This window comes from Drosophila yakuba, chromosome 3L (genome assembly GCF_016746365.2).
Source record: "Drosophila yakuba strain Tai18E2 chromosome 3L, Prin_Dyak_Tai18E2_2.1, whole genome shotgun sequence".
Classification (NCBI taxonomy): Eukaryota; Metazoa; Arthropoda; class Insecta; order Diptera; family Drosophilidae; genus Drosophila; species Drosophila yakuba.
The window spans coordinates 17,745,269-17,769,342 of NC_052529.2; the positions used below are offsets into that span (position 1 = coordinate 17,745,269).

At 44.8% G+C, this 24,074-nt stretch overlaps 7 protein-coding genes across 9 annotated transcripts in view; 4 read left to right on the top strand and 3 right to left on the bottom strand.

Annotated features, from left to right (window-relative positions):
* Window positions 1-3,115, bottom strand: part of LOC6534451 (elongation factor-like GTPase 1) — a 77,038-nt gene extending 73,923 nt beyond the window's left edge. Inside the window, exons 1-3 of one of the 2 annotated variants that reach the window (XM_002095092.3) lie at window positions 794-3,113; window positions 299-728; window positions 121-234 (exon numbers count right to left, since the gene is read on the bottom strand). In XM_002095092.3, the coding sequence (XP_002095128.1) occupies window positions 121-234; window positions 299-728; window positions 794-2,977 (2,728 nt within the window). In that variant the 5' untranslated portion in view covers window positions 2,978-3,113. Of the gene's footprint in view, window positions 1-120; window positions 235-298; window positions 729-793 lie in introns of both variants that reach the window. The other variant, XM_039374669.1, reaches the window with a different exon arrangement.
* Window positions 3,116-3,719: 604 nt separating this feature from the next.
* LOC6534457 (peroxisomal biogenesis factor 3) lies at window positions 3,720-5,672 on the top strand. The gene is made up of 2 exons (XM_002095098.2): window positions 3,720-3,894; window positions 4,028-5,672. The coding sequence occupies exon 2, from the start codon at window positions 4,146-4,148 to the stop codon at window positions 5,301-5,303; it is 1,158 nt and encodes a 385-aa protein (XP_002095134.1). The 5' UTR covers window positions 3,720-3,894; window positions 4,028-4,145; the 3' UTR covers window positions 5,304-5,672.
* A 4,194-nt stretch (window positions 5,673-9,866) lies between these two features.
* LOC6534458 (glycoprotein 3-alpha-L-fucosyltransferase A) lies at window positions 9,867-14,310 on the top strand. Its single transcript, XM_015195158.3, has 5 exons — window positions 9,867-9,959; window positions 10,209-10,392; window positions 10,895-11,611; window positions 12,139-12,322; window positions 12,388-14,310. The coding sequence occupies exons 2-5, from the start codon at window positions 10,307-10,309 to the stop codon at window positions 12,910-12,912; spliced, it is 1,512 nt and encodes a 503-aa protein (XP_015050644.1). The 5' UTR covers window positions 9,867-9,959; window positions 10,209-10,306; the 3' UTR covers window positions 12,913-14,310.
* On the bottom strand, window positions 13,927-18,359 carry LOC6534459 (probable DNA mismatch repair protein Msh6). Its single transcript, XM_002095100.4, has 5 exons — window positions 17,199-18,359; window positions 16,814-17,143; window positions 15,148-16,755; window positions 14,606-15,091; window positions 13,927-14,549 (listed from the first exon to the last, which is right to left on the bottom strand). The coding sequence occupies exons 1-5, from the start codon at window positions 18,198-18,200 to the stop codon at window positions 14,403-14,405; spliced, it is 3,573 nt and encodes a 1,190-aa protein (XP_002095136.1). The 5' UTR covers window positions 18,201-18,359; the 3' UTR covers window positions 13,927-14,402.
* Window positions 18,360-18,750: 391 nt separating this feature from the next.
* LOC6534460 (U4/U6 small nuclear ribonucleoprotein Prp31) lies at window positions 18,751-20,624 on the top strand. Of its 2 annotated transcripts, XM_002095101.3 has the most exons (4): window positions 18,752-18,929; window positions 18,987-19,438; window positions 19,501-20,119; window positions 20,184-20,624. In XM_002095101.3, exons 1-4 carry the CDS (start codon window positions 18,831-18,833, stop codon window positions 20,517-20,519), a joined length of 1,506 nt encoding a protein of 501 aa, XP_002095137.1. In that variant the 5' UTR covers window positions 18,752-18,830; the 3' UTR covers window positions 20,520-20,624. The 2 variants fall into 2 exon arrangements, with proteins under 2 accessions (XP_039229816.1, XP_002095137.1); XM_039373882.1 differs by having other exon boundaries at window positions 18,751-19,438.
* On the bottom strand, window positions 20,539-23,302 carry LOC6534461 (endoplasmic reticulum-Golgi intermediate compartment protein 3). Its single transcript, XM_002095102.3, has 5 exons — window positions 23,098-23,302; window positions 22,677-23,028; window positions 22,098-22,435; window positions 20,836-21,043; window positions 20,539-20,766 (listed from the first exon to the last, which is right to left on the bottom strand). Exons 1-5 carry the CDS (start codon window positions 23,183-23,185, stop codon window positions 20,631-20,633), a joined length of 1,122 nt encoding a protein of 373 aa, XP_002095138.1. The 5' UTR covers window positions 23,186-23,302; the 3' UTR covers window positions 20,539-20,630.
* On the top strand, window positions 21,402-22,071 carry LOC6534462 (reactive oxygen species modulator 1). The gene is made up of 2 exons (XM_002095103.4): window positions 21,402-21,735; window positions 21,859-22,071. The coding sequence occupies exons 1-2, from the start codon at window positions 21,605-21,607 to the stop codon at window positions 21,965-21,967; spliced, it is 240 nt and encodes a 79-aa protein (XP_002095139.1). The 5' UTR covers window positions 21,402-21,604; the 3' UTR covers window positions 21,968-22,071.
* Window positions 23,303-24,074: the final 772 nt, after the last annotated feature.

Consider the following 24,074-nt stretch of genomic DNA (forward strand, 5'->3'; position numbering starts at 1 on the left):
AGCTTCATTCATATGCACCCATTTAATCGGGCCACAAAATGTAAATGTAAACTAAAAAATTACATTGGATTTGTCATCATGGGTAATATATTTTATATAACTCGGCTTTGATTCACTCACCTAACATTTCTGCGTTGACCACAATATTGCAGCTATACATGGGTGTTACCAATCGTTGTGGCTGATTCTGGAAAGCCTGTCGGCAAACCTCCTTAGCAGCAGTCAAAACTTGACCTATAATTGCGGGTAGAATTTAAAGACTTCGCAACCCTTTTTAGAGTAAATCGCATTAACATACCCGAAAAGGGACCTCGGGAATTTAAATCCTCTCCTTCAGATTGGATAGACCACTCGAGAACCGCAAAACAAACGCCCTGCATGGGCTCCTCGCACAAAGGACCGGCTACGGAGGTAATTTGAAAGCCATTCACCAGCGAACTATTGAAATCCTTTCGTGGATCGGTCTTGGAACGAATATCCGTATCCGACTTGGCGTGACTTGACCAGAAGTCAGGCTGCTCGTAGTCGCTTAGGTTGAGCAGAATGTTGGTTCCGCAGTTGCGAGGACCTAGAGCCCAGATTCGATTCACCAGCTCCTCGGGCGATAGGGTACTTAAGCCAAACAGTTGAAGATCCTGGAGAGCAGCTATCAGTTTTGCTTTAATTGAAGCTAGCAGCGCTGTCCATTTCTCTGAGAGCAGTTGATTTCTAGGAATGGCTGCTAGTTCCTGAGGGACGAAGACATGATCTATTAAGAAATGATTTCCATAAATATCCGATTAGTAACTATTACCTTGAGGAATTCCGAATGGCTTTCCAGCAATTCCACAGCTTCTGCAGGCAGGGGAACCGCTATCACCTTCAGCGTGCCCAGTTTGTTAAGCGTCTGCTGCACGGCAATCTTCTTGCTAACATCCTTGTCCTCCGCCGTCTTTACAATGGCCTCATTTACCATATCCACCGTGGCAGCGGGGACAATTGTTTCCCGGAAGGAAACAATAGGTTTGGAAACATTCACCTTAATCTTAGCGTAACTCTGCTCCAGATCGTGCACACACTTCTCCACATGGACCTCACCCAATGTAGTGATCACATGCTCACCGGTAGGAGCCACGGACACCTGAACACAGGCGTCTGCTTGGTTCAGAAGCTTCAATCCTTTTACCAGCTTGGGCATGTCCTGCGGTTGAACGGGTTCGATGGCCACGCGAAGAATAGGAGTGGCCATGACGCTTAGTTCGCTGAAGGAGGTGCAATCCAAGCTGCTGCTCAAGGTTGCTGTTTTGACGATGTGCGATTCAAGACCACCGATACCCACTATATTTCCTGCGGGCACTTCATCCAGCAGTTGCAGCTCACCACCCATAAACATGTAAAGATCCCCGATGGTCACACGACTTGCGTAGGGTGCTTCCTCCTCCTTGCGATGCGTTGGCTGACGAGGATCGTGTTTGGGCGATAGATTAAACAGCTCCATGCCGCGTTTCAATGTGCCGCTGAAGACTCTGGCGAAGGCTATGAATACAAACTCATTCTGCTCCCCTTCTTCTGGTTTGGATTCCTCCTTTTCCGGAACTTCAACCCGGGTACTCAGCTGTTCCACACCCTGGCTGATCTTCTCGAGCTCCGCTTGTTCACTTTGTTGCTTCCGTTCTTCTATCCGACGACGCACTTCATCCCTGCGCTGCTGAACCTCCTGATCCGTCAGCCTTTTGGGTCGATTCTGTGGCAAATGGGAGATGTGCACTGGCGTCATTTTAGAGACAAACGCAATCACATTTGAACTGTTCGCATCGCAGCTCGTAAAGCTTTCCTTGAGCTTCAGGGTTTCTGGCGGAAGAGAACTCAAATCCACATTCGCTGGATAGAGCAATCTCTGTGCCCTCTCATCGCTGATTTGGTGAGGCGGAGGAACATGCTGAATAACCATGTGCAGAACACTCTTGTCAATGGGCAGCCATTGTCCCAGAACCGCTTTGATCTGCAGCTTGGGATCAGTGAGACGCAAATCTCGGGCTGCAAGCTTGAGACCCAGTTTCTCTGCAATTCCGGGCAGCTTATCTTTATCCTTCCGAATGGCAATAATATCGTAGAGGCTCCAAATGTTTTCGAGCACGAATTGGACAAACATGGGCTTCTTGGCTTTCTCCTGGGCGCCTGGCAAAGCCTCCTTCTTTTTTGAGTTGTAGTAGAAATCGCCCCAAAGAACGTTCTCCAGATCCTTGCGATTCATCTCCAAACGCTTGGCGTACATGGCGGCAAAGTCACGGACGGAGAAGGCCCAGCCATCGTAGGCGGAGCAGAAGATAACGTTGCCGGAGCTGGGTGAGAAATACAGCTCTGAGTCATCCACTTCCTCCAAGGCGGACTCGTAGTTGTCCTTCTTGGTAATATCCTCCTTGGCTAAAATATCGGAAGCAAAAATGCTGCCTAGAACAGCGTTAACTTGCTCTAAGACTTGGCACAAATGGAAATAGGCATCGAGCGGGTCCATTTGCTTCTCCAGGATCAGACGGTCGAGTTTGTTGAGCACCAAGACTGGTTTCAGCTGCTCCTCGTAGATTTGCTTTAAGCAGGCTCGAGTTTGAGGACCCACACCCTCCACCACATCCACGACGACAATGGCTCCATCACACAGCCTTACCGCCGTGGACACCTCACTGGAAAAGTCCACGTGACCGGGCGAATCAATCAGATTGATGAGGTAGTCCGGATTACCAGCCATATCCTCCGCTTCCTGATAGTATAAAGAGATGCTGCTGCTCTTCATGGTAATACCACGCTCCTGTTCATCCGCCCGGTTGTCTAAGTACCGCAGCTTGCCCGCCATCCGTTGCGAAATGATGCCATTACTGGCCACCAGTGAATCCGCCAGAGTCGTCTTTCCGTGATCCACATGCGCCAGGATGCAGATGTTGCGCACCTGCTGACGGCGTCGCTGCAGCTGCACCAGATCGCTGCCCTCAACCACGGGCATCCTTACGAGTTATTAGGTTAATATTATCCCGATTGTCACGACGACTTTAACTGGGAATTTCGCCAGTTGGTCCAATTGTATTTATAAACAAACCCGCACGCGGCAATTTCGCAACTTGGTGTGACCAGCTGCAAAAACTTTAAATATGACTAGCTGTTAGCAGATTCATCTTATTAGATTGTTATGTGAAAATGTTAGTCTGGCCTAGCTGTTAACGACGATAGAGGAACAGTGGATTTTGGAACATGTATTTCGTTAGTTGGCGGTGAATTCAAAAAAATTAAAATGCAAAAATATTAAAAGAAAAAGATTTATCTATCTACGCACGACTTAAGTTAATGGGGGTCATCAAAGTATGAAAACTATGGAATTAAAAAGGAACCCCACTTTTTGGTCATACAAAAATTATACTTAGTTTTTAAGAAAATGGCTAAACAGTGGGTCAAGCTATGGACCAGCCCATACAAAACAGAGCCCTTGAAATTATTTTTATATTGTGGTCAATCCATGTTCCGGAATGAAAATGGAAATGTCTGCTCATATACGTGTATATTTTTTTTTATGGAAAACTGTGGATAAATCCATATAGACATAATTCGTATATATTTAATTAGATCTTTCATTTCCAAACTTTATTGACAATTTTAATTATTTTCAATGTAAATGTAAGCAGTATATGAAAATATACTGAACGTAATGCCATGTTTCGGTATTTCCGAACCTCTCACTTTTGGGATTTTTCTTGAATCAAACAAACGACGCAGTATGCGGCTCCAAACAGAGAAATAACACATTCAGCGACAACAACAAAGGATATATCCATTCCATACATTCCAAAGCTAGATCCGATCCAAAGGCCACCAATCGGCCCGATAAGGCGGCGAACCAGATCCGAGTATCCGAGCAGGGGTATATAGGTGAGCTCTAGCTGGTAATCTAATCGCTGCGGATGAGTTGAGGGCGCTCCTCTGCTGGCAGCGACGTCGGCAGCGCGCCACCCTACGCACACAGATGAACTTTGCACATTAACTATTCATTAACCTCGAACAGGTCGCCGGTGGAGCGGGAAAAAGTGGGAAACAGTCGGAAAAGCAGTTGGGCCATTTCACACAGGAAGCGGAGTCTAGTTGGCCATCCGGCAGAAGAGAAACCTTTTCCAATCGTTAACATGCTGTCGCGCCTGCAGGACTTCTTGTCACGCCACCGGCGAAAGTTCATAGTGACCGGCGTTCTGGTGGGCGGTACCATCTTTGCGGCACGATATGCCCAGCGTCGATTTGTGGAGTTCCAGGAGAAACAGGCCAGGGAATTCTTTGAGAGAACGCGTCGCACGACCCACTTTGAGTCGACGGAGAAGACGTGCAACCAGGTGATCCTGGGGATGGGCGAGGAGATGTGTCAGGCGGTGCTCAGGGAGTGCAGCACGGAAGAGCTGCTCGAGCAGTTGCGCCAGAATCCAAAGAACAAGCTGGAACTCTGGGAGGACATGAAGATTGTGGCGTTCACAAGGCTAGCCACATACGTCTACGCCTCCTCCATGCTGGTTATTGCTCTGAGGGTGCAACTAAATCTCCTGGGTGGCTACATCTATCGGGACATCATGACGGAACAGAAGCAAGTCACAGACGAGCTGAAGCAGCAGTATCTCTCCCTCATCCGACACTTTATCACGGAGTCGGGCATCCGGGATCTAGCCCGATATATACGCACCCAGGTCATCGCTGTCACCAAGACCATGCCGCTCTCCCAACAGCTTTCTCTTGGCGACTTGGAGCAGCTGTTTTGGTCGCTGCAAATGGCCATCAATGCGGACACTCGTCGGGATCCCAACTCGCGAATGAGCAAGTATCTGCTGCCCAGCCAGAATCCCAGTCATTCGCCGCTGCTGCAGAAGATGTTCAACGAGACGCTTGATCTGCTGGAGAGCGAGGATGCCATTGGGGTCTGCTCGCACAATGTAAGCCGTGGATTCGTGCTAGCCTGCGATGCCATTGCCGAAAGCATGGGCGAAACTTTGCAACATCTGCCGCAAGCTGAAGTGCAAACCCAGCAGGAACAGAACCTGAAGTTCAACCAGGCAGGAAGCTCAGGCGCCAAAAACACGAAGAGCCTAAACGGTCTGGAGAACAACAACTTGCTGAACATCAACCGAGTGCTGTTGGCGTTGGCCAAGCTCATTCCAATCATCAGTGGTCTCACCTCGAGGGGCTTCGATACCACTTCGCGACCCCACAATCTGCCTACCCAGCTGCTCACCTTTTACGTGGTCGCCGAGAAGACAAAGACGCTGGGGGCCAACGTCTACGAAAGCTTCAGCTCCGCTTAGGAGATCGACAAAACTTGGATTATGCATCCGTGCATAGGCTAGGCTAAGACAATTGGAACATTATAGTTTATATACCTGTATATTTTTAATACGATCTTAATTCTCAGAAGCATTGTTTGTATGTCTACTTGAACCCCAACCCGTATTAAGTTTAGCTTCTAAGAATATGTAATCGAAGCAAGTGTAAGGTATACTTAAGCAGATTCCCCCCATTGAGTCCACGGGGAATCCTTCAGGACAGGGACACAAATCGAGTAACGTGAAGGCCTTTAAAAATAACTGGAGAGTGTATGCAACATATGAGAGAATATTTATATAGGAAGGACCTGAGGGCTATTTAGTATCAAAAATATATGGAAAAGTAATTTATATGTGTGTAATTGATCAGTGGAAATAGTAAGAGACGGATGATTTAGTTATACCATTTTAGAAACTTTGGGTCTTTAATCTTAAAGGAATTGTAAAATAAATGGCAACTAAATAAATTATGCATTCCTTTTTTTGTAAAGACTATTACTTTTATATATGGGATTAAAGTTTATGCGGCGCTTATAACTTAATTATTTGGTCAATATCGTATATATAAAATAGGTTTATCGGAGAAAATTTTAATGTATAGAACTTTCAAATAAATGTATAAATACAGGGGCTTATTGTTACTGATATAAAAAGAAAAACAAATGTATGATATACTTGGAAATATTTTAAATATTATAACATTATACATACAATATATAAAAACACGCAATTTGAGAACGTCAGGAAGGAGAACGTTGAAATATACAAATGTATAAAATTTTTATATCATTTTAATAATTTAAAAAGTGAATTCAAATTTGTATAACATAGTTATCGAAGACACAAACCACACGCAACGGTTGTCTTTGCTATCAGTCGAAAGGGGGTGGCAAAAACCGCCCCGTGATAAGACAGCTGTGGCTTTTGTTTGTTTGCCATTTCTCTTGTTCTTGCCGCTCTCTCCCGTTATTTTTCTCTCTTCAAACACTTGCGCAGAAATGCCGCATGTCAGAAGATTAATTGTAATACGACAAATAAGAATTTTTTTAAAGCGGAAAATAATATGAAAAATATCATAAATTAGGCAAAAGTTTAAGCTTAAATAGGCGAAAGTTATTAGATGTATATATCCCTCGCTCGCTCCTTCCGCGGCTTGTTTGCTCTCGCAGGACTCTCTCTGCACTTCCATCTCTCTCACTCCTTCGGGTGCCCAGCTGTCTGGTAACAAATTTCCATTTTGGGCGCAGTTGCAAAAGTTACGTGAAAAGGCAAAGGACAACAGTTACTTTTATACATCCCTGCTAAACTTTGTGAGTGTGTGTTGGTGCGGAAAAATAATTAAATTTACAAAAATGAAATAAAAGCATTAAATAGCCCATTTAAAGCTAAGTTGAAACACATTGTGCAAATATGAGAATTACTTCGAAATATACACAAATTGGAAAAACCAGCAAGCGGAGAAAAGTCTAACGACCCACCATTAAGCAAACAAACAAGCAACAACAACGGCGGCTCAATTGTGTAAGTGCACTTGCAAAATGTTTATTGGCCAGTCGATGGGGCTAAAAGCCCACTTAGCCCATCAGCTTTTCACTAGCCGACCACAAAATATATTGATTAGGACAAAGAAAAGCTGAACACGAAAATCAAAGGGCCACATGAGCACATGTGCGCGACGAAGAGAGACACAACGGTATATTGGTAACGGGACAGACAGTGCGTGCGTACCAATGGGTGGGAGGGGTTATAAGGGCGGGGGTAAAACCACTCGAATATGGCCTAAAATTATCAACACTTTATTATTAGCAAGGCCACAAGTGAACAAACTAACTGCCTGCGGAGTCACAATAGAAAACTTCTCAAAGGCAGATCCTCCAAAGGACACTCAGCAAATAACGGTATGGCTATTTACAGATTTCGGGATCCGAGCATGAGCATACCCTTGAAAACTAAAATTTTATATTATCGATGTGATAACAGTATCGAATTTGGTATAGTTTTGCATCTTATAACAGTATACATGATTTAAGAGCTTAATAGAAGTCTTAAAGATCAAATAAAAGTATTCAATTTAGTATAACTTTTAAAAATATTAAAGATAATACATATACATATGTAGGTATATCTTTTAAAAACAATAAAGTGTTCTTTACAAATGAAACTCTAACTCAAGAGTTTGGTTTTCATCATGAAAATATACAATAGTTTAAAAGACGCAATAATTTTGAAAACAAACTAGAAGGCAATTTAGTAGGATAATAAAATGTCAATATTGACAAGATCTTAAATTATTAGGGAAAAATAATTGGTATATGGATTGAAAATATTATTGGGTATATCTTAGCCCTGCATAGTAAAGCATAAAATACCCTTTAAATAAGGGTATCAACTTGTAGCCAAGCAAGTCAAGTGCGGCAGCGTGATAACAAAGAAATGACATTTTCCACAGCCAAAGTCCGTGTGGGAAATTCAAGGAAAACAATGCATGCAAGTCAGGCAACCCCTGCACCCTACACCATCACCTTCTTGCCACAAGTTTCCCCTTCTGGGTGCTTGGGTCCTATATTGCATGGTACATGTATATATAGGCTTATTGACACACTGAGGGCGTAGATCAAGTGCCTTGACAAGGGCCACAGCACCTAACTAAATATAAACACATAAATTAAGGAAGCGAAAGCAGGACACGACTCGAGCCAAAGAAAAGTGCGTCATGGATTTTCCGAGGCGGCCAATTATGGGGGATAGAAAAGACATTTTTTAGAATTTAGGTGAATTGGGTTGTTGGTGCTTTGGGTTGTTGAACCGAAATCGAAATGGTTTATACTCTAATTATCTTTAATTATCTTTATAATTGTACTCGTAATTATCTTTAATATTATCATTGTCCAATTTTGATGAGCAATTAATATTCATAAATAATAACTCAACTCATTTAATTAATTGTAAATATTAAAGTGACAGAAATATAATTTTTTGATAAAAAGGTTGTCGTATGTACATACGCGAAAAAATTTTGGAATTACGATAATTATAAACAGTATTTGCATTTCCAATGAACCGAGCTGATAAGAAAAATGTAGTGAATACCAATTACCCAGTGACTAAAAAAGCTGTGAAAAAATAGTTTAGTTTTGCGCGAACCTTTTAAGCATGAACACATAGCAAACTGGGTCGAAATCGCTTCGAAAGCAAGTTATAATCGGTTTGAAGATTTTCTAAAGAACTCAAAACCGTGTTATAATCAACCGAGTAAACTACAAGGTGAATAACCAAACTCGTATTATATTCCAGTCCTACTGCTGTGGACAAAGTGAGTTGTTGTCACTTCCTCGGACTATAGATTCCTTTGCATGTGGTTTTGTTTGTTCGAGCCACTTTCCCATTTCCGTTCCTTTACCCCAACGCTATACACGTACATGTATCCCCATCGGAGTCCTACTTTTGCAACATGAATGAATGACTGTAACTACATTTTTCATGCAAACCAGGGGATCCACTCTGGTTATCCCCACTCCTTACTATTTTCTTCTTTTTCCTGCTGTTTGCTTGTCAAAAACGTCAAAAATGCGATAGTGAAGACCCCAATGAAGGGTGCACTGTCCAAAAAGTGTGCACAGTTTATAATTAAATGCAGCTTGTCTACATTTAATATGTTATACTGATGAAAATAAAGCACATTTTGTTAAATTAGCTTACATGTATTCATTTGGCTCTCTTCATTTGTTGTTACTTATAAAGACTGTTCGACATCCAAATGTCTTTGACATACCTAGCTAGGAACTTTCAGACTTTTTTCGAGTGTAGAACAGTTGCGAAATGGAGCGGGCCACATAAGTGCGGTGAAGCCCCCGGTGAAACCACCATTGCTACCACCTTTTTGCATGGCCACCAAAGTAGTGCGGAACAAGAGACCAGAGACCAGACCCTAAGTGATGTTGCAACCGCCGGCGGGATGAGTCACACAGAGGCACTCCTACGGAATAGTGCCATAAATGACATGCGATAGATGGATGGATGGACACTTGGTGAGGGCTCTGGGGGATTAGCCAGGAATGTGGCCCAAATGAAGATGCACCCGCCCGCCGGCTTCCCCTGTAATTAGGCCACCCTCGGGGCCAGGTCCATAAAAGCCGTGGCTAGTAGCCAGCTTTTGAGACTGCCAATTGCCAGGAGGAGATGGGCATTTGCCACCTTCACCCCCACTTTTCCAACCACTTTACCCGATTCGCCGAGCCCCTGCTTTTTTGTATTACGTATACGCCCCGCTGGCTGATGTGGAACAGCTCTTAAGGCGAGACAGCCATCTGGCTCAATATTTGGTCTGGGCAAATACGAATTGTGCGATTTGAAATATTTTTATAAACTAAACCCAAGAGACTCTCCCACATTTTAATATACATATAATTCAACTGAGTATGGGATATCACTTGGTGCCCTGCTCTCGGATCGGAACTAATGTCATTTAACTTGTTCGTCCATGACTAATGGCACATATCCGAATAATTATGTCGACTATCAGTAGTAGTGATCGTTGCTAAGTGCAAGGCAAAGCTAACTTACTAGAGATCGACAAATAATATCAAATCCCCTCGGAAATAATTTATGAAATGTTATTCCAAACACAATATTAGATTAGTGAGTATGATACACACCCCTCGGATCGTTGAAACGAAACATTTTCGATATTGAGCGCAGTTCTCGCAGAGAGTTCAACCGATCCACACGATTTGAGTACAAAACCAAAATACTGAACCAAAATTCGAAGTCATATCAGTCCAGAATAATTAACACGGGTAATTAGTGCTGGAATTTCGGGGCAACGACAGAGAGTCCACTATTTGTATTTCCCATTTAATATCACATTTGTTTGTCTATCTCGCACAGCACAATGACCAACGCCAGCTGAAGAAGACGCAGTCGGATTATTGGCCCCCGGAACCCGTAGTCTAGAGCCCCATCGCCGAGGAGTGGAAGTGGTCACCATGCGGCGTCCGAAGATTTCCCTCAAGAAGTACTTCTACCTTACACTGATCTGCGCCCTCCTCCTCATATTCGGTTTCAGTCTCAAGTGAGTAAGACATCATGTTGGTGAACAGTCTGAGGGTAAATAGTACCACTCAAATATTGTAACTTCATCTCCAAAAGTGGCTGATAAGGGAAGAGTCTGCCAAACAGGTGTTAAAAAATATGTAAACAAGAGACCTGAGCAGCACTTTTAAGAAATTGATATTCTACATCACTGAAGTTCAATAATTTTCTTTGACTATGAGAAGTCACGGTTAGCTTACAAAAAATGAGAAGTTTTAAAAAATGTGCATAGATTAAGTCGTTGTTAAAGTTTCAACTGATTTAAGATGCACTTAAAGTATAACCATATCTATTAATGTTTGTATAACTATTTAAAATGCTTAAGAAACACAGCATAATATATCTCTATACTGTGTTACTCATGCCTCTGAATTTTGATTGCCCATTTGTATTAAGAAGCAATTAAACACAAAAGTCTGATGTAACACAGCTTAAGAAATCTTTATACACTACAATTGACTCTTGTTCATCAAACTCCACAGAGAGCGCGAAATATGGAAGACGCTGAGTCCACGATCGTCACAGATAAGCACACAGCAACAGCAGCACCAGCATCTGCATCAACTACAGTCCATGGACGAGGAGCACCTGATGGCCACCAGTTCCACTCCCCCGTCAGTTGCGGCCACCCTACTGCCCGAAATGGCGGATAATCTCGTCGAGCAGCCGGAACAGGCGGTTCTGGAGGAGGAGGAAAACGAGGCGGATCGCATGCAAGAGCCGCCGGCGGAAAAAGCCTGGTTCTTCAAGAACGGAGAGTACTATCCAAAACCGGCCAGGACTTACAGCAATCGCAAGGCCAGGAAGCGACATGCCCCACGACTGCTGCCCCATCAGGATCCCTATTCCGATCGCATTATCAACCAGCTCATGTACGTGCCGCACAACTATGAGGAGATCAAGTCCAGCGGCAAGCTGAAGACCATCCTCGTCTACAATGGATTGGGTCCGTGGAACGTAAAGAAGGGTCGCGACGTCTTCCTGAAAGCCAAGTGTCCCGTGGACACCTGCGAACTGACTGCCAATCGCGATCTGGCCGCCACGGCCGATATGATCCTCTACAAGGATCACTACATCCCCACGGGCATTCGGCGGCCCAGCAACTCCAAGCAGGTCTCCATGCTCTACTACCTGGAGTGCCCGTACCACACGCAGAATGTCAAGGTGCCCGATGCCATCAACTGGACGGCCACCTACAGGTGGGTTTATTTTTTTGTTATCTGTATTTTCTGAATCTTTAACTTTGAGTTCTGAAGCCTACTATGAAAATAATTGCATATTGAAAATGGCTAGCGTTCTCTTTACAAATCAGGTCCACATTTCGTTTTAAAAAAATATTCTACATTAAAAATAAGTAATTGTGAGCATTAAATATGCATTAGAATCTCTTCAGTGGAAGGTGAGGTAATCGGAGCTTTATTAATAATTATTATAAATTACACAACGCTTTGAAATTACATTTAACCTAATTTGAGTTTAAATCTCTCAATTTTGTTGGGTTATTATTTTCTATACTCTAACATTTAGTGTTGGTATGGATTACCTTTTTGATTGGTGTATCTGTTTTTGTGATCGGAACCCAGCAAATTCCCTTTTTTCCCTGTACATATAGTAGTTGCCTTCGCACGCTCCTCTGGGTGCGCTTCGTCACTACGCAGACTGCTGTCCCAGAGGATACACACCTTACACACACATACACCTTTTCAAACAACTATTTTCTTTTCAGGCGGGACAGCACAATTGTAGCCCCCTACGAAAAGTGGCAGTACTACGACACAAAGGTGCAGCAGCAGGAGCAGGATATCAACTACTCCGTCAACAAGACCAAGAAAGTGGCCTGGTTTGTGTCCAACTGTGGAGCGAGGAATGGCCGGCTCCAGTACGCCCATGAACTGCAGAAATATATCGAGGTAGATATGACTTCACATAGTACAAAAGATAAAATATAATAATCTCTCATAATGTTTTCCACCAGGTTGACATCTATGGGGCGTGTGGCAACTTCAAGTGCTCCCGCAGCACGGCGGACAAGTGCTTCGAGATCCTGGACAACGACTACAAGTTCTACCTGGCGTTCGAGAACTCCAACTGCAAGGACTACATCACGGAGAAGTTCTTCGTGAACGCGCTGAACAGGAGGGTTCTGCCCATCGTCATGGGCGCCCGGCCAGAGGACTACGAGGTGAGTGCACCGCGCAGGTCCTACATCCACGTGGACGAGTTCTCCTCGCCCAAGGAGCTGGCCGAGTATCTGCACATCCTGGATCACGACGACGAGCTCTACAACTCGTACTTCAAGTGGAAGGGCACCGGGGAGTTCATCAACACGTACTACTGGTGTCGCGTGTGTGCCACGCTCCATAACGAGGAGCAACTGAGGAAGCCCCGCTGGTACACGGATGTCAACGACTGGTGGCGGGGACCCGGAGTCTGCACGACGAGATCCTGGCGCAACTTCAAGGCACGCAAGGACGTCATCAGCGACTCCAGCGACGACTGAGTCCAGGTTGTAGATGCGATCCAAATTGTGGGCTTGGGCAATGGGTAGATCAAGTGGCATTTTCATTCATCAGTGAGTCATTCGCTTCTGAATTGTTGTTTCGTAGGCATCACCTTCTCCACTTTCACTCTCACTATCCACAGGATGGGTTCCTTCTGATTTCGGAAAGTACAATGGTGCAATAGTTAGTCTTAAACCAATAACTATGATTTGAGTAATGAATAATGGCCAAATATTATATTATTTAACTGATTTGCTGATTTCAAGTACCATTCCTTCTTCTAAGCTGATTCTACAAAAAGTTATTAGCAAAAGTTATTAACAAAACTCCAAGCTTTCTAGTCCCAAATGTTTTTGAGAAGAGAGAAATCCTGCGACCATCCTTCGCTAAGCCATGTGTAAAGTCGCTTCGTTTTTGCCGGAGTTTTACGTAAATGTTTTTTGTAGTTAGTTGGTAAGTAAACCTAAACCATAAATCAAATGAAACCGGAGAGGCATGAGGTCGGTGGCGAGTAAAAGATTTCCCTGCCGACCGTTGTAACATATACAATACCAGATGCGTAAGAGAACGTAGGAACCTAGTCTAGTTATATATGGATATACAAGTGCTATGTATACATAGATCGGTAATTTATAGTCGTTTAAACTAAAAGCAAGTCCAAAATAGACCGTAATGAGTAAAAGACAGGCCAGTTAAAGTAGTTCAACATTAAAAAGCTTAACTAAAACGAGAAGAGGCATCAGCTATATAGATTAGATCTTTTGTAAGTGTTTTTGTAAGCAACCAGCGAATAATGGCTCGACCTGAAATAAGTTGCCTGTTATTAGAGCGCACTTTCTTTTCAAGGTTTTACTTTCTGTTTTAGGCATTATCTAGTCCGGCTTTTAGTTGAAATGTTAGCTGTTGAGAGCTACTCGTAAAGGTTTCTCAGCCTGTTGACAAACTACTAACTCTATAACCGATTCGCACAAGCTAACATATATCTGATATAATACAAATACAATCTGCATTCCTATTTTTCATAAAATATCATATGGCGTATTATTTTAATTCGAACAGCGCAATGTGTGTTTTGTACAATTTTTATCAATATTTGTATTTATTGTGTAACATTTTATTTATAAGTATTGAATAATAATATCATATGTGTGTGTATTTTGATTGTGAACTTGTTTTAATTTTAATTTTTACTGTGATACAAAAAATAATAATTATAATAAAAAGAATTAAACAGTGGCAACTAATGGCAAACAATTTAAAATGCTTTCTGGGCTTCAAATGGAACAATTCATAGATATTTTGCTCAATGATTGTTGATAATGGCACAGCTTTTGATTCAGAGTACTTATAAAAGATACAAAAAAAAAACGTGCTTACTGAAATGGAGAAAAATGCTTAGAAAGCAACGTATACTTCCAATTACAGCATAGCTGCCTCTTGGCGAATCATAAGTAATCATAAGTAGCCTCAACTTTGGAGCATCTGCACCTTAAACTTGGCACATTTTTAACTGCTTTAGTAAATCCTTGAGAGCAGTTAATTTCTCCTTTTTGGAGTCTTCGTTTCCGGCGGTGGCAGCTACGATCTTGGTCGTAATCTTGCGCTGCAGAGCAATGGCTTCGACTTTCTTGGAAAGCTGAAAGATGAAATTGTTCAGTGAAGTTCTTAACATAATGGCTAAAAAGCACGCACCTCATAGGCCCGCTTTATAATTCCCTGAGGCATTCCAGCTAGCTTGGCAGCGTTAAAGCCATACGATTTGGGACAGGCACCGGCTGTGTACTTGTACAGGAACGTGACCGTTTCTTGGGTGGGATCCGCATTGTCTTCGTTCTCCACCATGCAGGCCATGTGACCCAGTGTGATTCTCTTGTCGTCGTGGAAGAAATCAATCAGATTGTGATAGTGCGTGGAGAACAGAGTGCGACACTTGAGATTGGCCAGGAAGTTCACAACAGAGGCAGCAATCGCTGTGCCATCATAAGTGGCGGTTCCCCTGCCGAGTTCGTCGAGCAACACAAGCGAATGGCAAGTGGCATGCTTAAGAATGAGTGACGTTTCGTTAAGCTCCACGAGGAAGGTACTGTGCCCGGCAAGAATGTCATCCTGAGCACCTAGGCGCGTGAATATTCTGTCCACCAACGAAAGACGACAGGTAGTAGCGGGAATGTGGGCGCCCTAAAATGGAATTAAATAATAATTAAGCAAACATAACGAATGTTACAATTACTCACAATTTGCGCCATAATTACGAGGAGTCCCACTTCCCGCATCAGCGTACTTTTGCCGCCCATATTGGGACCAGTGAGCAGGGATAGTGGCGCCTCCGATGCGGTGCCTAATTCCAGGCCATTGGGTATATAGGTGGATGCATTGACGCAAGGGTGGTAGCCCTCCTCCAGTTGGATAAACGGCTGCTCCGTACCAGAGACCAACTCTGGCACGCAAATAACCATCTGTTGGCCAGCGTATTCGGCTAGTGAGCACAGGACATCCAGGTTGGCGACGCAATCGATGCATTGCTTCCACTGGTCGTAATAATTTGAAAACTTCTCGAAGAGACGACGCGCCAGATCTTTTAGCACAGTGTTCCTTGTCTCTTCAGCGTGCTGCATGTCCTTCAGCAGAGCTCTTGTTTCAGCAGTGGTGTAGCGACGACATGGTTTCTTTCCCTTTGTCTGTCCTTCCAAGGAATAGGATTTATTGGCCTTACTGGCATGGCTTTCCGGCACATCCAACTGGTAACGCTTCTTGTCGCTTCCGAAGTAGGTAATGCGGCAGCCAAAGTGTCGCTCTTGCTCCTCAAGATATGATTTCAGGCGCTTCTCAATCTCACCTATGGAATCCATTGCCGCATCGTACTCAGCATCCATTCCCGCTTGAGGCGCAATCACACCCGTTTTAGCAGCTGCATCATGGTCAAAGGCAGTGGCAAAATATTGTAGCTCCTTGCTAAGGTCGGGAAAAGTACCTTCAGATTCCGGCAGCTGGGTAATCCTCCTGAGCAAAGCTGTTTCGCACTGATGGAACATCGTAGGCAGCTTGGTGAGGGCGTTAAATCCCTTGAGAACGGCCATGAATCCCAGTAGCTTTTGCTTGTTATATATCTTCTCCTCGAAGAGAATCGCCCGGGAATCCGGGTGATCCATCTGCTTTATCCGCTTGTTTCCAAATAGGTGAATCTGGGCCAGATTTCGTTCCAAATCCGGCATTGGAGCTAGCAAAGCGCGAACTTCCTGCAGTTCGCTGGTCATTCGCATTAGCTCGCCAATGGCATCCTGTCGCTCCTTGATGACCGCCACATCGCAGCTCGGAGCGCAAAGCCAGTGGTGCAGCAGTCGCTTTCCGAACTTGGTGCAGCAGTGATCCAAAGTGGAGAGCAAGGAGTGTTCCTCGCCGATAATCCTGAGGTTCGACAACGTAGTGGCATCCAGTACCATGTGGGAGCGTCTCAGGGTGGAGGCCACCGCCGGCTTGGCATCCTCCAGTTGATCGGGCGGCACATATAGCTGATAACGCGCCATGGGCAGCACCTTGGGCTCCAGCTTGCACTTGTGTATAAAGAAGATGCACTGGCCGAGAGCTTTAAGGGCCAGCTTGTAATTATCATTGGGTGTAAGGCCCAAGTGATCCATATCTGACTGCATTGTGCGCAGCACCAATGGCCAGTTGTCATCGGCTCCGTTTCCAGCATAGTAACGTTCCGCCAGAAGTTTCAGGGTTTTCTCGGCACTGCAGGCCTGATTTCCGTTGCCGGGCACCTGCTCCTTGAGGATTCCACCCAGCACAGTGCGCACAATTTGCTGAGAACGCTGGCTCAAAGCGGATTTCTCATTGAGTAGCTACGGAATACATAGACATAAGTGGTTTTCCATGTACCCATGTAAAGCAGTTTTTTACCAGCACGGGCATATGATGTGACAAGAGGGTGAGCAGGCGGGAACAGTTCTTGTCGTCTTCGAACTCGCCCAAATGAAAGTCCCCAATGGAGGTGTCTATGAAGCACACTCCGTACCGGCTCCAAGTTCCCTCATCCTGCTCCACTATGGCCAGCATATAGTTGGGCTGATGATTCGGTCCGATCTTGCACTGTGAGCCGAAGACCTGGGTGCCACGATTGGTAATCTGGCAGATCTCGCGGGCCACCACTTTGTCGAACTTGGTGGCCTTGATCCGCTTGCAGCGCTCCGTCATCATATCTGGGGTTTCCGTTTGCTCCACGCGAGCCACCTAAAGGAAATGTTGGATTATTATGGGAAAAGAAACTTCTCCTGGCACAAATCACCTTGAAGCCCCTGTCTATGAGGATGGTGGACATCTTGTCGAAGGATATCTCCGGGAAACCCGAGTGAGCAAACTCGCCGCGCATGTAAGTGAAGCCCAGCTCGTTGACGCCCACATCCGCATCCATGTGATACAGTTCATAGAACTTGCCCACCTTGAAAAACAAGACGCAGTCGTAGTTGGACGACTTAAGTACCCACCATTGTCGAACTCCTGGCGACAGTCCATTGAGGAAGTTCTCCGGCACGTGCAGGGTGCTCTTATCGTAGTCCGGATGATCTGGACGCCTTTTTTGTTTGTCCATGATCTTGTCCGGCTGGAGGAACTCCAGTTTCTGGTGCGGCCAAACAACGGGCTCATCCAGATTGGACGTGGTGGTAACGATATCATCGTAGGAAGCATCCTTCTTGGCATTGCTCTGCAGGTTCTTCAGCTTCTCCTGAAAGGTTGAACCCTCGGCCAGCTGGATGGGTGACTCTAGCTTGACCTTCTTGCTCGTTGGCTCATTGTTATTGTTGTTGTTCAGGATCTTTGACTTTTTGCGCGATTTTTTCGGAGTCGGACTGTCCACTGACATGTCGTTCTCGCTGGGCGACACCTCCTCCTCGCCGCTGCTGCCGCTATCATCGCTGGCTTCATTATCATCCGGCTCATAGTCGGAGGCGCAATCGGAGAAGTCGTCCTCCGACTTGGTCTCCTCCATTTCCGGTTCACTTTCCGATTCCGGCTGAACGATGCGCTTCCGCTTGCGTTGCCCATTGCCTGTCTCATCGTCGGAAATGGGCAACTTCCTCTTGGCAGCCGGCTTGGAATCCTCTTTCTTTGCATCCTTTACCTTCAGCTGCTGGTTCTGGAGATTCTCCTTTTCGGTCGTGGATTCTTTCGGATCCGTTTTCGCGCTGGGATTCAATTTCTTTTTGTCGACAGCCGGCGATTTGGAAAAGTAATTAAATAGCGTGTTTGTGGGCGTTCCGCCCACGCTGGTGTTCAACTTCTTGGACATGATAGTGGCCTAGAAACGTCGGCCAGGTTGCGCAAAAACCAGGATGCAGACGCCGAGATTGTGCGCCAAAACCGAATAATATTCTGCGAAACACTGGCTTAAAAATACCACAATAGTAGTTCATCAATTTAGTATATTTCGGGTGCTAATACACGTTTGAATTTTCGAATACATAATATCTTGACAAATTTATTCTTCTCCAAATATAATAGAACATTTCTACTGACAGCTATATTTATTCATAAAGTACTTATCTCCTCAAAATCCAACAGCATTGAAAGTTCATAATTTAATAAAGTCGTCGATTCTCATCAAAGGGCTCAGATGGACAACAGTTTTTGAACTTGTTTGACTTTTAAATGCAGAATTTTAAAGTCAAAAATAATAGCAAGAGCTGTGTTATTGCGTCCTTGTCTCCATGTCTGAAATGGTAATTAAATTTTGTAAAATATAACAATTTATATCCTGCGGAACTACCTTATGGTATTCTTCACAGAAATATCCTTTTTATTTTACGATATTTTGCAATAAGCCGCGAGGTATTATTAAGCGGTTAAGCAACGGTCACTTTAATTCCAAAACAAACTTAATTTCACGAGTTTGTAAAATAAATTTTAGAAATAAGCCAAAATGTCGCTCGCCGATGAGCTTTTAGCCGATCTCGAGGAAGACAATGACAATGAGCTGGAGGAGGAGGATGCCGAGATGGCCAGTGCCGAGGACGAAAGCGTAAGAAAACCAATTCAAACATTGATGAGTCCTAATGATTCCCCTCCCACAAAACAGTTGCTGGCGGAGAAGCTGGCCAAGCCGGCTCCTAATCTAATGGACGTGGATGTAACCGTGCAGTCGGTGCGCGAACTTTGCAAGCTGCGCGACTCGGAGCGCCTGAGGAACACGCTGCAGCAGATCGAGCACTATGCCAGTCGCCAAAGAACTGCAGCCGAAATGCTGGGATCCGTGGAATCCGATCCTGAGTACTGTCTCATCGTGGACGCGAATGCCATAGCCGTGGACATTGACAACGAGATCTCCATCGTGCACAAGTTCACCAAGGAGAAGTATCAGAAGCGTTTCCCCGAACTGGACTCTCTAATCGTGGGCGAAATTGAGTACTTGCTGGCTGTCAAGGAGCTGGGCAATGACCTGGACCAGGTCAAGAACAACGAAAAGCTGCAGGCCATCCTCACACAGGCCACCATTATGATTGTATCAGTCACAGCGTCCACCACACAGGGGTAAGTTATTTTGTCCGCCAAACCAAATAAAACATCTTACTGAACCCCATTTCTCTTGGCAGAACCATGTTGACACCAGCGGAGAAGGCCAAGATCGACGAGGCCTGTGAAATGGCCATCGAGCTGAACAACTTCAAGTCCAAGATCTACGAGTATGTGGAGAGTCGCATGACCTTCATAGCTCCAAATCTTTCCATGATCGTTGGTGCATCGACGGCAGCTAAACTCTTGGGCATTGCTGGCGGTCTTTCCAAACTATCCAAAATGCCGGCCTGCAATGTTCAGGTGTTGGGTGCACAGAAGAAAACCCTGTCGGGCTTCTCACAAACGCAGATGTTGCCGCACACGGGCTACGTGTACTACTCGCAGATTGTCCAGGATACTGCGCCCGATCTGCGACGCAAGGCAGCTCGCTTGGTGGCCGCCAAGTCCGTGCTGGCTGCCCGTGTGGATGCCTGTCATGAGAGTGTCCACGGCGAGATTGGACTGCGCTTCAAGGAGGATGTGGAAAAGAAACTGGACAAGCTGCAGGAACCGCCGCCGGTGAAGTTCATAAAGCCGCTGCCCAAACCAATCGAGGGAAGCAAGAAAAAGCGAGGAGGCAAACGCGTGCGCAAGATGAAGGAGCGATATGCGCTAACGGAGTTCCGCAAACAAGCAAACCGCATGAATTTCGGAGACGTAAGTTTCTGGCTTATAAAAAAAGGGTAATGAGTTATTTAATAATCTGCATACTTCTTTTTAGATCGAGGAGGATGCCTACCAAGGAGATCTGGGCTATTCCCGAGGCACTATCGGCAAAACTGGCACTGGCCGCATCCGATTGCCCCAGGTGGATGAGAAGACCAAGGTGCGCATTAGCAAAACGTTGCACAAGAACCTGCAGAAGCAGCAGGTGTATGGCGGAAACACGACGGTCAAACGGCAAATCTCTGGAACAGCCTCCAGTGTGGCCTTTACGCCACTGCAAGGTCTGGAGATTGTGAATCCCCAGGCGGCGGAACGTTCGCAGACGGAAGCCAATGCCAAATACTTTTCAAACACCTCCGGATTCCTGTCAGTGGGACAGCGGACCACCTAAAGGAAAAGCTCTGTCCTTGTTTTCTATAAAATTAAGCACTTTTATTTGGAGATTTGTCGAATGTATATTGAGTTAGGCGTAGTAAAGCTGCACAAGAGATTCAAATGGTTGTTAGCTGAGCTTGCCCACTTCCAGTTTCCGTTGAAGGGCCTCCCACGAGTTATTCAGCAGCACGGCGAGAATGCCGGCCACCGTGAACACGCCTCCGATGATGGAACAGCAATTCGTGGCGAAGTGACCAAAGGAGCTGGGAAATCCGAATGCAACCAATAAAAATTGTAATTAAATATTACTTATGTAGTTTTGTAGTACTGACCTGTGCTTTTCCGCATATTTCACCATCAGCGGCGAGAGCTCGTAGCTGAAGAATATGCCCGGCATTCCTCGTTCGCGATCTGATAGATCTTTCCTGTATCGCGTGACGGAGAACTGATTCGTGTATATGGGCTCGCCGTCACTGTTTCCCCGCATGTATAACGTGGGCACAATTTTTAAATAGTAATTGAACATTTCGCTTTTGGTTTCTGTTGAAGATTTGATAGTGAAATATTTTACATTTAATTTCAATTGTCTTCATTTCATTAAGTAAGTAATTAGGACGTGCCTTTCCCTCTTCTAAAAATAGATATTCCCAAATTCATAAAAATTTTTAAAACTGCGAAATTACCCTAACAATCTTCGAAGAAATTCCAACTATGATCACAACATAAATTAAGATTGCTCATATCAACTAGTTTGGTTTTATATAAATAAATAATTTAATCATTACGATTTCAAGCCACCCGCTCTTAAGCTAGCGCCCCCTATCGGGTATATCCAGAACGAGGCAAGCCGAGCGAAAAACAATCTGGCAGCCCTTTGCCCCATTTGACAGCTCACGCACACCATCACTCAGCTGCTCACACTCACACGTTCACGAATTATTCGACGAGTCGGTGCCGAAATAAATAGAAATATTTTGAATTTTCCTAAAATAAACGAACCTTCTGCGTGATTCGTAAGTGCGTCGAAGCAGCGGAGCTTGCTACAAAGCGGAATCAACTTATATATATCGGGAGAACCAGTAAAACCACGGACTTTGCGGCATGCCTCTGCCTACGAGCTCATTTTCCCAGCAGGGACCAACGTGCTTCGATAAGATGAAGACGGGCTTCATCATCGGATTCTGCGTGGGAATGGCCAGCGGAGCGGTCTTCGGCGGGTTCTCGGCACTCAGGTAGGTTGGACTTTGCACCCGGATGCTCCACTTGCCACTCCTCCAAAGGAGTGACGCAAGTGGGGGCCGGCAATTATGTAATTACACCGGCTAACTAATGAACCACATCGAAATCTCCATTAGATACGGACTACGTGGTCGGGAGCTGATCAACAATGTGGGCAAGACCATGGTACAGGGTGGCGGAACCTTCGGCACCTTCATGGCCATCGGCACAGGGATTCGCTGCTGATCCTGCTCGCATTTGACTAGAGTTACTAAACAACCAACCTTAAGCCCTACTCCAATCTTGTTTAAATTACGCTAAGTTATTGCAATAGAGACGTTACACAAATACTAGATGGGTTTTGTTCACTACTCACCAGCCACGTCCACTCGCAGTCCATCCAAGGGATGCGTCTTGGCGAACTCGATCTTCTCTCCGAATGATAGATGATTGATTGTGTGCGATAACTTTACATTGCTAAACTGAAAGTCGTGGATGTGGAACTGGCGGATGGAGAAGCTCTTGCCGGGCGCAAAGTGAAAGCTGCCGGCCATGCGGTTCACTTCTAAGTGGCCCTGGATGCGACAGCCTTCTTTAAAGGCGTCTTCGTCGCTGCGTTTGTACTTGCCCTTACATTGCTCGATCTTGTCCACCGCCACGTTCCATTTACGCAGTCGATAGGCGTCAAGAACATCCTCGCACGTGTTGCAGCAGCTATAAAGGATGGTAATTGACATGAGGAGAGATTAGAAAGCTATTACTATGATAGGATCATACAGAAAGTTAAAAAGGTAGCTCCAGGTACATATAAATCCTAATTTAGATGGGAGATTCGAGCTTGAAGTAATATCTAGTAGGTCGCGCTACTTTCGTATAAGTGTTTTTCTAATATCAATAGAAAATAGATAACTGGAGAGATTTAAGGTTGAACTTATGAAGCTAGTGACTAGCTTACTGGGTAGCATTGTGCTCCGCTCCGTAGCAACTGCCGCAGGTGACATTCTTATTGGGCGGCGAAACCGCAACGATTTCCTTAATGGGCGTTTCCTTGAGGGGCTCCCCATTGAGATCCAGCCGGTGCTTGAAGACATCGTGGTCCACCCTCAAGTGTGTATCACCCGATGAATCCATCGCATCCAGGGAGATGTAATTGCACGCCAGATTATGAAGAGTCACGTCCAGATTTATTCTCAGCTTGTGACCACGAGTGGTGTCTACAAAGAGCTCTTCGTTTAGGGTAGGCTGCATATAGTTGATAACCTCGAGGAAGATTAGGAGGCTTATAATGCTGGTACTGATGATCGTAACTGAAAAGTAGGGAAAAGCCGGTTGTTTGGGTTTCTTATCGCCACAGTCAATTGAACACCTGAACCCACCTGCGGCGCCGCCCACTGTGCGAACGCTGAAATCATCTAGGGTGCGGGGATAGGCATCCAGGCGACGCAGCACGTCAGCAAACTTCATCTTGCACACGAAAAACCAACAAAACACACGAAACGCAGACCTAAACAATAAAAATTACATATTTTGCAGAGGACAGGTGACGTGTTGAAATTGGCGTTGCCAGCTTGCAGCAATGGCCCGGCCAAACAGATGTTCGCAGCGGTTCGATTGGTTGTCATCGAATATGTATCTACATTGCTGCTCCAATTTTACATCAGTAATTTTACATTTTTTAAAACGTCTGCTGTTACATGATATGCAAATGTAGTTATAATAACACATAGGCTACATAAGAAAAACATTGAAATACTTTTTATCCGTAAAGGTTAAAAATTTTGCTTTTCCATCCGCTTATACGGGGTACCAAAACCAGAACTTAAAACACTAATTGAAGTGCCTGGATTATCAATAGAGATGATATTTTACATTGCTTTACACAACTTACATACTTGACAATTACAACATTTTTACATTTCCAAAAAAATGAATTTAAAATTAAGAAGGTTAAAACGCAGGTTTTTTAAGTAGAATTTCGCAGTGCGGGACCTAGTGTCTTGAATATTCTGATAGTACTAGTACTAGTATACACTTTATAAGATGGGACAATCTACCTTTTACCTTACCAAAATACCCTCTCTGACTACGAAATTCAAAGTCAAGCATAACGTTTATATAAGCTATAAGTTCTCCTTTTTTTGGTTTCACCATTCATTACCCCATTGATTGCGCATACGCCGCATTGGCCCGGCGACAATTAAGACTCCGCTTGGCCGTCCTTTCCCATGGCCACGAATAATGTTTAATAGTGTTGTCATGTCTTGGGGTTGTGGTTGAGCATACATTAGGCAGTGCCCAGCATCGGCATCGGCACCACCCCCCCTCAATCAGCCGCCTTAACCCACTGCTGCTG